Below are 14,627 nucleotides of genomic sequence, written 5' to 3' on the forward strand. Positions count from 1 at the left end.
CAAAACCCTTTCCCGTACGGCAGAGCCGTGTCCATGGAGAACGGTGGAGAGTTCGAGTGGGGCCCTGGCTGCGGTTACAAAATGTAGTTTTTACTGGTACTTTTTAAAAATAACATGGAATTGCTAAAGATCCTGCATCTGGCCAATTTATCAAAAAATCGAATGAAGTGTTTGCCCAGTTGGGAGTACCCATTTAAGAGCAGCCCAACCCTGCGTAATTCTTGTCTGTCTTGTCTTGCAGTGCCCCAAAGCAGTCACTAGTGTCCCCATCAGTCTCACCTATTGCTCTTCTTGCACAGGCTCATCACTCTCTTGTACCTATGACCGCAGCTCCTGCAGCACAGTGTGTGTCACACACGCTGCACAGTGACCAGCGCTGGCAGGACCCGGGGACAAGGACCGGGGACAAGGAGCTCAGCATTGCCACCAGGTGGAAACAAAGTGCTGGGCTGGATGAAACGATGGCAGGCCAGGTGTGTGACAGTGTGATCCACACCAAGGAGACCTTCCCCCCCGTGCTCGACCCCTGTCTCAGCTGCATCTGCCTGGCGAGGGCTGCGCCGGGCACCGCCAGAGGTTTCCATCTCCTGCCCCGTGAGCCGAACCCCAGTTTGTTCCTCCCTTGCAGGGAGGAAAGCCATAGGGCTTTGTCTTAGGGGGGATCTGAGGTGAGTGGCCCAATGGGATGACAAGGAGGGAGTTTGTCCCCCCTGAGCAGGGTTTTGGGACAGGAGGGACATCCCCAGGGACGTGGTGGCAGCGCCAGCCCTGTGCAAAGACACACAATGCTCATATGCTTTTTTACAGCTTTATTGTGGTTGGTGGCAGCAGCAAGAGGGGCCAGGGACAGGGCCAGCTCTGCCAGCCACCAGGCTGGGGACAGCGTGGACAGAGGGAACAGCTGCCTGTCCCTGTCCCCAGCGCCGTGGTGTGCGCTCAGAGCAGGCGGGACAGCCCCACTTGGTTGGTGGCCCTGTTGAAGATGACGTAGTACTCGCGGATGAAGACGTCCCCGAGGATCCAGAGCTCGCCCGACTCGGTGGGGACACCCATGGATTGGAATCCAAGGCTGCAGGACCCTTGGCTCTGCACCAAAAAATACGCTGGGTACCAGTTCTGGACCCCCCGAGTCCCCCCAAGTCCCCTCCCCGGTGTGATGCTCACCTCGATCACGTAGGCGCGGGGCGGCACGGGGAATCTGTGGCCGTTGATGTGGAAGACGATGTCAGGCAGCGAAGAGACAGAGTCACAGCTGATCTGGAGGGGGACAGTGGCAGGTGGGGTCAGTGGCCACCCTGAGAGGCACCATGTGTCCCCAGGAGCAATGGGGACCATTGCACCATGTCCCAGGGATTGATGGTGACCAGTGCCCCATGGAGCAGTCCCAGGGTCCAGCTGGTCACCCCACAAAGCCACAGATGTCCCCAAAGCCCTCTGTGCCCCCTCAGAGCCTCACATATCCCTCAGAGTTGGCGCCCAGGTTGGACATGGTGGCTTCGAAGGCTTTGTTCGGCATGGCGATCAGCGAGGTGCCCGTGTCCACAATGGCCTGGCAGGTGTGGTCACAGGCGACCACATTGTCATCAAGGGAGACCCTGGGGAGAGGAGGACAGGGTAAGGGGCTGCATCCCCAAAAAACAACGTGTGGGGGCAAGGAGAGCCGCTGGGGCTGGGGGTTGTGCTGGGTCTACCTGTCCATGGTGATCTGCCAGTAGGTTTCGGCAGAGAGAGGGATCCATTTGATGCCAGTGAGGGTGTAGAGCGGGTCGATGCCACCAAAGAGGACAAAGCTGCCGCTCCTCCCATCCCTGTAAAGGGGGAGACATCAGGTGGGGGTCCCATCGCTTTGCTGCCATCATCCCCCACCAGGGCTGATGTTCCCAGGAGCCACTGGGCATTGCAGTGGCCAGAGCCCCGGTGGGAGGAGAACGGGAGGAAATCCTCCACTCTGGCCAGGACTTACCTGCTCAGGTAGACGGAGAAGAGGTCCCTGGCCACCAGATGTTCTGCCATCATGTTGTCAAAGACGGGGGTGGCTCCGGAGGAGGCGAGGCTGGGGAAAGCCAGCCCCAGGATGCCATCGAAGGGGGAGTAGTAAAAGGAAAAGCCGGGTTCAGTCTCAGACAGCCCGAAGATCTGGTTGTGGACCTGAATGTCTGCAACCTGGTCGGGGAGATGAGGAGAGAGGGGCATGGTTGCATTTGAGTGGGTGGTTCCATGATATCCCTGCTCCTGTGGAATAGGGGGGTTGGTTTTCCCCCGCCTTACGGTGACGGTGTCGTAGCCCAGGACGCCGGTCATGCTGCCAGTGCCATAGAAGATGGAGAGGCTTTCGTTGGTGCTGACAAAGGTGGAGGACTTTGTGGGGTTGAAACGGTTGTGGTCACCTGCGGGTATGGGAAGTATATGGTGACAGTCCATCCTGTCCTCGGGGACCAAGGGTGACCCCCCCAGTGTTCCCACATCAACCCGTGTCCCTTGAGAGAGACAGGGCAGAGCTGTCCTCCTCTCCCTGCCCTGCCATGGGCTTCCCCAGCATCAGCCCAGGTGGCCACGGGGCTACCAGACACCTACTGCAGGCCAGGCTTTTGCAGTAGATCGAGGGCACCCAGAGGTTGGAGGAGCCGGTGTCGAAGATGACGGTGAACTCCTGGATGGGGGTGCCAATGGAGATGGTGCCGTAGTACTCGTTCTGGCAAAGCGAGGTGGGGAAGGTATTAGCCAGATGGGTAAGAGGCTAGCAGGATGGAGAAGAAGCTAGCGGGTCAGGTAAGGAGCGAGCAGGAAGGGTAAGTGGCTAGCAGGATGGGTGATGGGTTAGAGGAATGGGTAAGGGGCTGCTGAGTCAGGTAAGGGGCAAGTGGGATCAGTAAGGGTCTACTGGATCAGGTAAGGGACTAGGCAGACAATTATGGGGCTAGTGAGTCACATAAGGGGCAAGCAGGATCAGCAAGGGGCCGGTGGGTCAGGCAAGGGGCTAGCATGATGGGTAATGGGCCAGTGGCCCTGCGGGATGCCTGGCGTGCTCACATCCAGGTAGTTGACCATGGGCTCAGAGGAACCAAATATGTTGAGGAACTTGGCGGCCGGGTTGTAGGGGTGCTGCTCCAGGAACTGCTCCAGCAAGCCGTTCTCCCGCAGCACCTGCCGCAGGGACTTCCCCCTCCTCAGAGGGATCCTGGGGACAGGGGACACCAGCTGTCACTGGGAACTGGCCAGGGGATGTGCCCTGGGGGGCCACCTTGTCCCCCAACCCTTCCTGTGGGACATGGGGACCATTCTTGCTGTATGGAGCTGCGCCCACGGCTGGGGGCTGCTGGTTGTCCCCATGTCCCTTCCTCATCACTCTCCCAGCGTGGCTGTCCCCATGGTCACCCTGATACCCTCGAACTCACCTGGTGACATGACAGTGGGCCAGGGCCACCAACGTGAGGAGCAGGAGCAGCTTCATGGTTGCCTTGTGCAAGCCAAGTGATGAAGTGAAGCAGCAGTTGTGCCACCGGCCCCTTATATACCAAACCCAGCTTGTTTGGCCAGCGGCCCCGATAAGAAAGGCAAACGGCTCTGGAGAGGTTATCACAATGTCCTTACGGGGGACAGGACAGGGGCCAGGACATCCAGCTCGGGGCTCTCCATCTTCCCCAGGGTCAGAGCAGAGATGCTGGTGACAGCCTGGGGGAGAACCATAGAGAAAAATATTTAGTTTCCAGGGAATAATATTTATTTTCCCGACAGAAATATTTTCCAGTTGGCTTTATCCTACGGGGGTGGCCACCACCGCTGCAGGGGGTGACATTTTTGCAAGCACCCTGGGGCACTTTGAACCGTTCTTGTCGCACGGGGAACCCCTTCCTGCAGCCCCGGGCTTGGTTTTGGGTCACAAAGGACCTTAAAGCTCATCCAGTCACCCCCTGCCATGAGCAGGGACATCTTCACCCAGACCACATTGCTCAATGCCCCATCCAACATGACCTTGAACCCTTCCAGGGATGGGGCATCCACCACCTCTCTGGGCAACCTGGGCAGGCTCTCACCACCCTCCTGGGGAAGAATTTCTTCCTTATATCTCCTCTAAATCCACAACTTTTTTCAATTTAAAACCATCACTCCTTGTCCTATCACTACATTTTCCCTGGAGCCTTCTCCAGGCTGAACAACCCCAAGTCTCTCATCCCTTCCCCATGGGGAAGGTGCTCCAGCCCCATCACGGCTCTTCCCCGCAGAACTGGGACCAGCTGGGGGGTCAAACAGGGACTAGTCAAGGGGAAAGAGCAGCTCAGGATGGTTGAATGACGCCAAGGTCGCCCGTGCTGAGCTGCGTCAGAGGCACCCACGGGCTGGACCCGCGTCCCCGTCACAGCCCCACGTGCGGTTGATGCGGCTGCCGGCGCGGTCACCTTGTCCCAGCGCTCGCAGGAAAACAAAGCCGGACCCTGCGGTGACAACCTGGGGAGCGGTCTGCCCAGGGGCACCGTGCCGGCTGGGAAACCCTCCAGGCTAGTTTCACCCCAGGTGTAAATAATTAAAATATCAGGATAGGAGCTAAATTGCACCCAAGGAATGAAATTCAGATGAACGTGGTGGGATCTGATGGGAGAAAATGGATGAAACATTGAATTCTCTGGAGCAAAAGGAAGGTTTGATGCATTCAGGTCGTGGTCTGGAAAGGACAAGGTCTTGGCTGACCCTCAATAATGGAAAATCTGGACCTGGCAGGAGGTCACAGCCTGAAAACCCCACATGGAGACTTGGCACTGCGGTCCCTCCAGCCTCGGGAGCCGGTCTGTGCCCCGGGAGCAGAGCCCGACCCCCCCTGGCTCCAAGCTCCTTTCAGGCAGTTCAGAGATCAGAAGGTTCTCAGCTCCTGTTCTCCAGCCGAACCCCCAGGTCCCTCAGCTGCTCCCATCGCACTTGGTCCCCAGTACTTCAATGTCCTTATGATGAGGGTCCCAAAACTGAACACAGGATTCAAGGGGGGACCTCACCAGTGCCGACTACAATGTCACAATCACTTCTCTAGTCCTGCTGGCCACACTATCCCTGATACAAGCCAGGATGCTGGTGGCCTTTTTGGCCACCTGGGCACACTGCTGGCTCGTGTTCAGCTTTCCAGCCGCTCTTCCCTGAGCCTGTAGAGTTCATGGCATTGTTGCAACCTGAGTGCAGGACCTGGCACTTGGCCTTGTTAAACCTCATAAAATTGAGCTCAGCCCATCGATCCAGCTGATCCAGATCCCTCTGTATGGCCATCCCACCCTCCAGCAGATCAACACTCCCACCCAATTTGGTGTCATCTGCAAACTCACTGGGGGTGCACTCTGTCCCCTCATCCAGATCATTGGTAAAGAGATTAAACAGAACTGGCCCCCGTACTGAGCCCTGGGGACACCACTCGTGACCGGCCAACAGCTGGTTTGGCTCCGTTCACCACAACTCTTTGGGCCCGGCCATCCAGACAGTTCTTTACCCAACGAAGAGGATCCATCCAGGAGGTGCTGTGGGATACGGTGTCCAAGGCTTTGCTGAAGTCCAAGTACACAACGTCCACAGCCTTTCCCTCATCTACTAGACGGGTCACCTTGTCGTAGAAGGAGAAGGGGTTGGTCAAACAAGACCTGCCTGCTTCACTCCTGTGCAAGGCAGTGACACGTTGCGTTGAACATGAGTTCGGATAAGGAGCAGCCCTGAAAAGGGGACGATTCACTGCAAACACACAGAAAACATTTGTATGTTATCGGAGCTGAATGCTTGAGGATGGATCCGACAGCAGGGAAGCTGCCGTAGCCAGCTGCCTTGGGACTGCTCTGACAGGCTGTTAAATTGCATTTCTTCTCCAAAAAGTGTGTGTGTGCACACAGGGAAAAGGCTTGTTCTGCTGTTTCCCCCAGCACACGCAGGTGTCACTGCTCCACAGGGACAGGTGACAGGGGGTGATCTGCTGGGGCTGCTGCAGAAATCTGGAACAGCTGCTGCAGAGCCCAGTGGTTTATAAGGGAGATTCAGAACTTGCATCCCCTGCCTGCAACCCCGGGCAGGACCAGACCCAGTAAGTCTGGGCTTAAGCAGAGAGCTCTCCCAGGGGATCCCCAAACCACCTGGGGACCCCAAGTGGAGCCCAAGCATGATGGGGACTGGTTGATGGACCTGGGAGTTCAGCTGGAGAACAGGAGCTGAGGAGAGACCTTCTGATCTCTGAACTGCCTGAAAGGAGCTTGGAGCCAGGGGGGTCGGGCTCTGCTCCCCAGGAACAAGCGCCAGGAGCAGAGGAAACGGCCTCAAGTTGCACCAGGGGAGGTTGAGGTTGGATGTGGGGAACAATTTCTTCCCCAAATGGCTGTGGGGCATTGGAACAGGCTGCCCAGGGCAGTGCTGGAGTCACCAGCCCTGGAGGGCTGGACAGACGGACATGAGGTTCTCAGGGGTGGGATAACGGCTGGACTCGGTGATCTTGAGGGTCTCTTCCAACCGAAATGACTCTGGGATTCTATGGCAAGTCACTGCCATTGTCTAATGTCTGATTTTTGGCAGTTCACAGCTCCCGGGGCACAGACCGGCTCCCGAGGCTGGAGGGACCGCAGTGCCAAGTCTCCATGTGGGGTTTTCAGGCTGTGACCTCCTGCCAGGTCCAGATTTTCCATTATTGAGGGTCAGCCAAGACCTTGTCCTTTCCAGACCACGACCTGAATGCATCAAACCTTCCTTTTGCTCCAGAGAATTCAATGTTTCATCCATTTTCTCCCATCAGATCCCACCACGTTCATCTGAATTTCATTCCTTGGGTGCAATTTAGCTCCTATCCTGATATTTTAATTATTTACACCTGGGGTGAAACTAGCCTGGAGGGTTTCCCAGCCGGCACGGTGCCCCTGGGCAGACCGCTCCCCAGGTTGTCACCGCAGGGTCCGGCTTTGTTTTCCTGCGAGCGCTGGGACAAGGTGACCGCGCCGGCAGCCGCATCAACCGCACGTGGGGCTGTGACGGGGACGCGGGTCCAGCCCGTGGGTGCCTCTGACGCAGCTCAGCACGGGCGACCTTGGCGTCATTCAACCATCCTGAGCTGCTCTTTCCCCTTGACTAGTCCCTGTTTGACCCCCCAGCTGGTCCCAGTTCTGCGGGGAAGAGCCGTGATGGGGCTGGAGCACCTTCCCCATGGGGAAGGGATGAGAGACTTGGGGTTGTTCAGCCTGGAGAAGGCTCCAGGGAAAATGTAGTGATAGGACAAAGAGTGATGGTTTTAAATTGAAAAAAAGTGATGCATTTAGATGAGATATAAGGAAGAAATTCTTCCCCAGGAGGGTGGTGAGAGCCTGCCCAGGTTGCCCAGAGAGGTGGTGGATGCCCCATCCCTGGAAGGGTTCAAGGTCATGTTGGATGGGGCATTGAGCAATGTGGTCTGGGTGAAGATGTCCCTGCTCATGGCACGGGGTGACTGGATGAGCTTTAAGGTCCTTTGTGACCCAAAACCAAGCCCGGGGCTGCAGGAAGGGGCTCCCCGTGCGACAAGAATGGTTCAAAGTGCCCCAGGGTGCTTGCAAAAATGTCACCCCCTGCAGCGGTGGTGGCCACCCCGGTAGGATAAATCCAACTGGAAAATATTTCTGTTGGGAAAATAAATATTATTCCCTAGAAACTAAATATTTTTCTCTATGGTTCTCCCCCAGGCTGTCACCAGCATCTCTGCTCTGACCACAGGGGGAGATGGAGAGCAACGAGCTGGATGTCCTGGCCCCTGTCCTGTCCCCCGTAAGGACGTTGTGATAACCTCTCCAGAGCCGTTTGCCTTTCTTATCGGGGCCGCTGGCCAAACAAGCTGGGTTTGGTATATAAGGGGCCGGTGGCACAACTGCTGCTTCACTTCATCACTTGGCTTGCACAAGGCAACCATGAAGCTGCTCCTGCTCCTCACGTTGGTGGCCCTGGCCCACTGTCATGTCACCAGGTGAGTTCGAGGGTATCAGGGTGACCATGGGGACAGCCACGCTGGGAGAGTGATGAGGAAGGGACATGGGGACAACCAGCAGCCCCCAGCCATGGGCGCAGCTCCATACAGCAAGAATGGTCCCCATGTCCCACAGGAAGGGTTGGGGGACAAGGTGGCCCCCCAGGGCACATCCCCTGGCCGGTTCCCAGTGACAGCTGGTGTCCCCTGTCCCCAGGATCCCTCTGAGGAGGGGGAAGTCCCTGCGGCAGGTGCTGCGGGAGAACGGCTTGCTGGAGCAGTTCCTGGAGCGGCACCCCTACAACCCGGCCTCCAAGTTCTTCAACATCTTTGGCTCCTCCGAGCCCATGGTCAACTACCTGGATGTGAGCACGCCATGCATCCCGCAGGGCCACTGGCCCATTACCCATCCTGCTAGTCCATTATCCATCCCACCAGTCCCTTACCTGATCCACTAGTCCCTTACCTGACCCACCAGACCTCTATCCATTCCTGTAACCCATCACCCATCCCACTAGCCCAGCATCCATCCTGTCAGCCCCTTAACGATCCTACTAGCCCATTATCCATCCCATCAGTCCCTTTCCCCATCCACCAGCCCACTATCCATCCCGCTAGTCACTTACCCATCTGGCTAATGCCTTCCCCACCTCGCTTTGCCAGAACGAGTACTACGGCACCATCTCCATCGGCACCCCAGCCCAGGAGTTCACCGTCATCTTCGACACCGGCTCCTCCAACCTCTGGGTGCCCTCGATCTACTGCAAAAGCCTGGCCTGCAGTAGGTGTCTGGTAGCCCCGTGGCCACCTGGGCCGATGCTGGGGAAGCCCATGGCAGGCCAGGGAGAGGAGGACAGCTCTGCCCTGTCTCTCTCAAGGGACATGGGTTGATGTGGGAACACTGGGGGGGTCATCCTTGGTCTCCGAGGACAGGATGGACTGTCACCATATACTTCCCATACCCGCAGGTGACCACAACCATTTCAACCCCACAAAGTCCTCCACCTTTGTCAGCACCAACGAAAGCCTCTCCATCTACTATGGCACTGGCAGCATGACCGGCGTCCTGGGCTACGACACCGTCACCGTAAGGCGGGGGGAAAACCAACCCCCCTATTCCACAGGAGCAGGGAACCACCCACTTAAATGCAACCATCCCCCTCTCTCCTCATCTCCCCGACCAGGTTGCAGGCATTCAGGTCCACAACCAGATCTTTGGGCTGTCTGAGACTGAACCCGGTGATTTCTTTTACTACTGCCCCTACGATGGCATCCTGGGGCTGGCTTTCCCCAGCCTCGCCTCCGCCGGAGCCACCCCCGTCTTTGACAACATGATGGCAGAACATCTGGTGGCCATGGACCTCTTCTCCGTCTACCTGAGCAGGTAAGTCCTGGCCAGAGTGGAGGATTTCCTCCCGTTCTCCTCCCACCGGGGCTCTGGCCACTGCGATGCCCAGTGGCTCCTGGGAACATCAGCCCTGGTGGGGGATGATGGCAGCAAAGCGATGGGACCCCCACCTGATGTCTCCCCCTTTACAGGGATGGGAGGAGCGGCAGCTTTGTCCTCTTTGGTGGCATCGACCCGCTCTACACCCTCACTGGCATCAAATGGATCCCTCTCTCTGCCGAAACCTACTGGCAGATCACCATGGACAGGTAGACCCAGCACAACCCCCAGCCCCAGCGGCTCCCCTTACCCCCACATGCTGTTTTTTGGGGATGCAGCCCCTCACCCTGTCCTCCTCTCCCCAGGGTCTCCCTTGGTGACAATGTGGTCGGCTGTGACCACACCTGCCAGGCCATTGTGGACACGGGCACCTCACTGCTGGTCATGTCCAACAAAGCCTTCGAAGCTACCATGTCCGACCTGGGCGCCGACTCTGAGGGATATGTGAGGCTCTGAGGGGGCACAGAGGGATTTGGGGACATCTGTGGCTTTGTGGGGTGACCCGCTGGACCCTGGGACTGCTCCATGGGGCACTGGTCACCATCAATCCCTGGGACATGGTGCAATGGTCCCCATTGCTCCTGGGGACACATGGTGCCTCTCGGGGTGGCCACTGACCCCACCTGCCACTGTCCCCCTCCAGATCAGCTGTGACTCTGTCTCTTCGCTGCCTGACATCGTCTTCCACATCAACGGCCACAGATTCCCCGTGCCGCCCCGCGCCTACGTGATCGAGGTGAGCATCACACCGGGGAGGGGACTTGGGGGGACTCGGGGGGTCCAGAACTGGTACCCAGCGTATTTTTTGGTGCAGAGCCAAGGGTCCTGCAGCCTTGGATTCCAATCCATGGGTGTCCCCACCGAGTCGGGCGAGCTCTGGATCCTCGGGGACGTCTTCATCCGCGAGTACTACGTCATCTTCAACAGGGCCACCAACCAAGTGGGGCTGTCCCGCCTACTCTGAGCGCACACCACGGCGCTGGGGACAGGGACAGGCAGCTGTACCCGCTGTCCCCAGCCTGGTGGCTGGCAGAGCTGGCCCTGGCCCTGGCCCCTCTTGCTGCTGCCACCAACCACAATAAAGCTGTAAAAAAGCATATGAGCATTGTGTGTCTTTGCACAGGGGTGGCGCTGCCACCACGTCCCTGGGGATGTCCCTCCTGTCCCAAAACTCTGCTCAGGGGGGACAAACTCCCTCCTTGTCATCCCATTGGGCCACTCACCTCAGATCCCCCCTAAGACAAAGCCCTATGGCTTTCCTCCCTGCAAGGGAGGAACAAACTGGGGTTCAGCTCACGGGGCAGGAGATGGAAACCTCTGGCGGTGCCCGGCGCAGCCCTCGCCAGGCAGATGCAGCTGAGACAGGGGTCGAGCACGGGGGGGAAGGTCTCCTTGGTGTGGATCACACTGTCACACACCTGGCCTGCCATCGTTTCATCCAGCCCAGCACTTTGTTTCCACCTGGTGGCAATGCTGAGCTCCTTGTCCCCGGTCCTTGTCCCCGGGTCCTGCCAGCGCTGGTCACTGTGCAGCGTGTGTGACACACACTGTGCTGCAGGAGCTGCGGTCATAGGTACAAGAGAGTGATGAGCCTGTGCAAGAAGAGCAATAGGTGAGACTGATGGGGACACTAGTGACTGCTTTGGGGCACTGCAAGACAAGACAGACAAGAATTACGCAGGGTTGGGCTGCTCTTAAATGGGTACTCTTAACTGGGCAAACGCTTCATTCGAATTTTTGATAAATTGGCCAGATGCAGGATCTTTAGCAATTCCATGTTATTTTTAAAAAGTACCAGTAAAAACTGCATTTTGTAACCGCAGCCAGGGCCCCACTCGAACTCTCCACCGTTCTCCATGGACACGGCTCTGCCGTACGGGAAAGGGTTTTGAAGGAGAGCTGAGCCTGTGTGAGAGGGCTGAGTGTTATTTAACCTGGTCCTAAAGTTCATCTTGGTCTATTACTTAGATGACACATCAATCCATCTTTGGTAGAACAATCTGAATCCCAAAATGTCCAGTAAGGGAAGGACTGACGCACAAGGAAGGCAAGGTAGGGGTAGATGGGAAACTGAATATATGTTTGTGTTTCAAGGAGAAAAACCAGTATGTCTTTTGTGTTATGAGACAGTGTTGGTGAAAAAGAAGTGCAATGCACACAAGCGAGTGGTAAACACAAGGCCTGTGGGCTGAAACCTGAAATTACATCTGGCCCTTTGAAGGCAACAACGAGGCTGATGTGGCCACTGGTGAAAATGAGTTGGCATCCCTGTTATAGAGGATCTGGCCCATGTAGGTGCAGCCTGAGAATCACAGAGTCATTTTGGGTGGAAAAGCCCTTCAAGATCATCGAGCCCACCCATTCCCCCACCCCTGTCCCTGCCCCGTGTCCTGAGAACATCATGTCCGTCTGTTCAGCCCTCCAGGGATGGTGACTCCAGCACTGCCCTGGGCAGCCTGTTCCAATGCCCCACAGCCCTTTGGGGAAGAAATTGTTCCCCAGATCCAACCTCAACCTCCCCTGGCGCAACTTGAGGCCGTTTCCTCTGCTCCTGGCGCTTGTTCCTGGGGAGCAGAGCCCGACCCCCCTGGCTCCAAGCTCCTTCCAGGCAGTTCAGAGATCAGAAGGTCTCCCCTCAGCTCCTGTTCTCCAGCTGAACCCCCAGGTCCCTCAACCAGTCCCCATCATGCTTGTACTACCCTTGGGGTCCCCAGCTGGTTTGGGGAGCCCCTGGGAGAGCTCTCTGCTTAAGCCCAGACTTACTGGGTCTGGTCCTGCCTGGGGTTGCAGGCATGGGATGCAAGAGGAATGGGACACAGAGGGGGCACAAGAGATACATAGAGGACACAGAGATGCAGAGGGGACACAGCAGAGACAAAAAAACCCAACCAAACAAACAAACAAACCAAGCAAAACACCCACCACCTGAAATTGCCAAACAGCTCTCAAAAAACCTGTCATTTTCATCTCGTCTAATATTCTGGAAAACAACCAAGCAAACAAAATTTATCAGACTCAAAAACAAGAGCCCAGACTTCAGTCCCCAAAGCCCAGCTCTTGCTCTCAGGAAGAATTCAGCACCTGAAATGCAAAGGGCTCCCAGCACAAGGCAATCAAGCAAGATTTGGGCAAACCCAGTAAACCCCAGTTCTGAATCTCCCTTATAAACCACTGGGCTCTGCAGCAGCTGTTCCAGATTTCTGCAGCAGCCCCAGCAGATCACCCCCTGTCACCTGTCCCTGTGGGGCAGTGACACCTGCGTGTGCTGGCGGAAACAGAAGAACAAGCCTTTTCCCTGTGTGCACACACACACTTTTTGGAGGAAAAGATGCAATTTAACAGCCTGTCAGAGCGGTCCCAAGGCAGCTGGCTACGGCAGCTTCCCTGCTGTCGGATCCATCCTCAAGCATTCAGCTCCGATAACATACAAATGTTTTCTGTGTGTTTGCAGTGAATCGTCCCCTTTTCAGGGCTGCTCCTTATCCGAACTCATGTTCAACGCAACGTGTCACTGCCTTGCACAGGAGTGAAGCAGGCAGGTCTTGTTTGACCAACCCCTTCTCCTTCTACGACAAGGTGACCCGTCTAGTAGATGAGGGAAAGGCTGTGGACGTTGTGTACTTGGACTTCAGCAAAGCCTTGGACACCGTATTCCACAGCACCTCCTGGATGGATCCTCTTCGTTGGGTAAAGAACTGTCTGGATGGCCGGGCCCAAAGAGTTGTGGTGAACGGAGCCAAACCAGCTGTTGGCCGGTCACGAGTGGTGTCCCCAGGGCTCAGTACGAGGGCCAGTTCTGTTTAATCTCTTTACCAATGATCTGGATGAGGGGACAGAGTGCACCCCCAGTGAGTTTGCAGATGACACCAAATTGGGTGGGAGTGTTGATCTGCTGGAGGGTGGGATGGCCATACAGAGGGATCTGGATCAGCTGGATCGATGGGCTGAGCTCAATTTTATGAGGTTTAACAAGGCCAAGTGCCAGGTCCTGCACTCAGGTTGCAACAACGCCATGAACTCTACAGGCTCAGGGAAGAGCGGCTGGAAAGCTGAACACGAGCCAGCAGTGTGCCCAGGTGGCCAAAAAGGCCACCAGCATCCTGGCTTGTATCAGGGATAGTGTGGCCAGCAGGACTAGAGAAGTGATTGTGACATTGTAGTGGGCACTGGTGAGGTCCCCCCTTGAATCCTGTGTTCAGTTTTGGGCCCCTCATCATAAGGACATTGAAGTACTGGGGACCAAGTGCGATGGGAGCAGCTGAGGGACCTGGGGGTTCGGCTGGAGAACAGGAGCTGAGAACCTTCTGATCTCTGAACTGCCTGAAAGGAGCTTGGAGCCAGGGGGGGTCGGGCTCTGCTCCCGGGGCACAGACCGGCTCCCGAGGCTGGAGGGACCGCAGTGCCAAGTCTCCATGTGGGGTTTTCAGGCTGTGACCTCCTGCCAGGTCCAGATTTTCCATTATTGAGGGTCAGCCAAGACCTTGTCCTTTCCAGACCCTGACCTGAATGCATCAAACCTTCCTATTGCTCCAGAGAATTCAATGTTTCATCCATTTTCTCCCATCAGATCCCACCACATTCATCTGAAATTCATTCCTTGGGTGCAATTTAGCTCCTATCCTGATATTTTAATTATTTACACCTGGGGTGAAACTAGCCTGGAGGGTTTCCCAGCCGGCACGGTGCCCCTGGGCAGACCGCTCCCCAGGTTGTCACCGCAGGGTCCGGCTTTGTTTTCCTGCGAGCGCTGGGACAAGGTGACCGCGCCGGCAGCCGCATCAACCGCACGTGGGGCTGTGACGGGGACGCGGGTCCAGCCCGTGGGTGCCTCTGACGCAGCTCAGCACGGGCGACCTTGGCGTCATTCAACCATCCTGAGCTGCTCTTTCCCCTTGACTAGTCCCTGTTTGACCCCCCAGCTGGTCCCAGTTCTGCGGGGAAGAGCCGTGATGGGGCTGGAGCACCTTCCCCATGGGGAAGGGATGAGAGACTTGGGGTTGTTCAGCCTGGAGAAGGCTCCAGGGAAAATGTAGTGATAGGACAAGGAGTGATGGTTTTAAATTGAAAAAAGTGGTGGATTTAGAGGAGATATAAGGAAGAAATTCTTCCCCAGGAGGGTGGTGAGAGCCTGCCCAGGTTGCCCAGAGAGGTGGTGGATGCCCCATCCCATGGGCCCACTCATCCCAATTTCCACCCCAAGGGAAAGTCCTGTAGCTGGGTTCTGGGTTCAGCTCATGGAAC

The 14,627-nt window shown here is 56.7% G+C and overlaps 2 protein-coding genes across 2 annotated transcripts; one reads left to right on the forward strand and one right to left on the reverse strand.

Annotated features, from left to right (window-relative positions):
• Positions 1-778: 778 nt before the first annotated feature.
• On the reverse strand, positions 779-3,536 carry LOC135579675 (pepsin A-like). Its single transcript, XM_065066437.1, has 9 exons — positions 3,396-3,536; positions 3,031-3,178; positions 2,575-2,692; positions 2,269-2,387; positions 1,964-2,163; positions 1,692-1,808; positions 1,457-1,595; positions 1,165-1,257; positions 779-1,086 (listed from the first exon to the last, which is right to left on the reverse strand). The coding sequence occupies exons 1-9, from the start codon at positions 3,449-3,451 to the stop codon at positions 937-939; spliced, it is 1,140 nt and encodes a 379-aa protein (XP_064922509.1). The 5' UTR covers positions 3,452-3,536; the 3' UTR covers positions 779-936.
• A 4,150-nt stretch (positions 3,537-7,686) lies between these two features.
• On the forward strand, positions 7,687-10,477 carry LOC102093714 (pepsinogen A5). The gene is made up of 9 exons (XM_065066422.1): positions 7,687-7,939; positions 8,157-8,304; positions 8,603-8,720; positions 8,908-9,026; positions 9,124-9,323; positions 9,479-9,595; positions 9,692-9,830; positions 10,030-10,122; positions 10,201-10,477. The coding sequence occupies exons 1-9, from the start codon at positions 7,884-7,886 to the stop codon at positions 10,348-10,350; spliced, it is 1,140 nt and encodes a 379-aa protein (XP_064922494.1). The 5' UTR covers positions 7,687-7,883; the 3' UTR covers positions 10,351-10,477.
• Positions 10,478-14,627: the final 4,150 nt, after the last annotated feature.

The sequence above is a fragment of the Columba livia genome, chromosome 5, assembly GCF_036013475.1.
Source record: "Columba livia isolate bColLiv1 breed racing homer chromosome 5, bColLiv1.pat.W.v2, whole genome shotgun sequence".
NCBI classification, from domain to species: domain Eukaryota; kingdom Metazoa; phylum Chordata; class Aves; order Columbiformes; family Columbidae; genus Columba; species Columba livia.

Excerpts from the sequence above, each read along its gene's own strand:
- LOC135579675 (XM_065066437.1), bottom strand. The coding sequence starts at position 3,451 with ATGAAGCTGCTCCTGCTCCTCACGTTGGTGGCCCTGGCCCACTGTCAT. Across the intron at positions 2,164-2,268 it reads TGGGCTACGACACCGTCACC|GTTGCAGACATTCAGGTCCA; the intron begins GTAAGGCGGGGG and ends CTCCCCGACCAG. Across the intron at positions 1,596-1,691 it reads TGGCAGATCACCATGGACAG|GGTCTCCCTTGATGACAATG; the intron begins GTAGACCCAGCA and ends TCCTCTCCCCAG.
- LOC102093714 (XM_065066422.1), top strand. The coding sequence starts at position 7,884 with ATGAAGCTGCTCCTGCTCCTCACGTTGGTGGCCCTGGCCCACTGTCAT. Across the intron at positions 9,324-9,478 it reads TTCTCCGTCTACCTGAGCAG|GGATGGGAGGAGCGGCAGCT; the intron begins GTAAGTCCTGGC and ends CCCCCTTTACAG. Across the intron at positions 9,596-9,691 it reads TGGCAGATCACCATGGACAG|GGTCTCCCTTGGTGACAATG; the intron begins GTAGACCCAGCA and ends TCCTCTCCCCAG.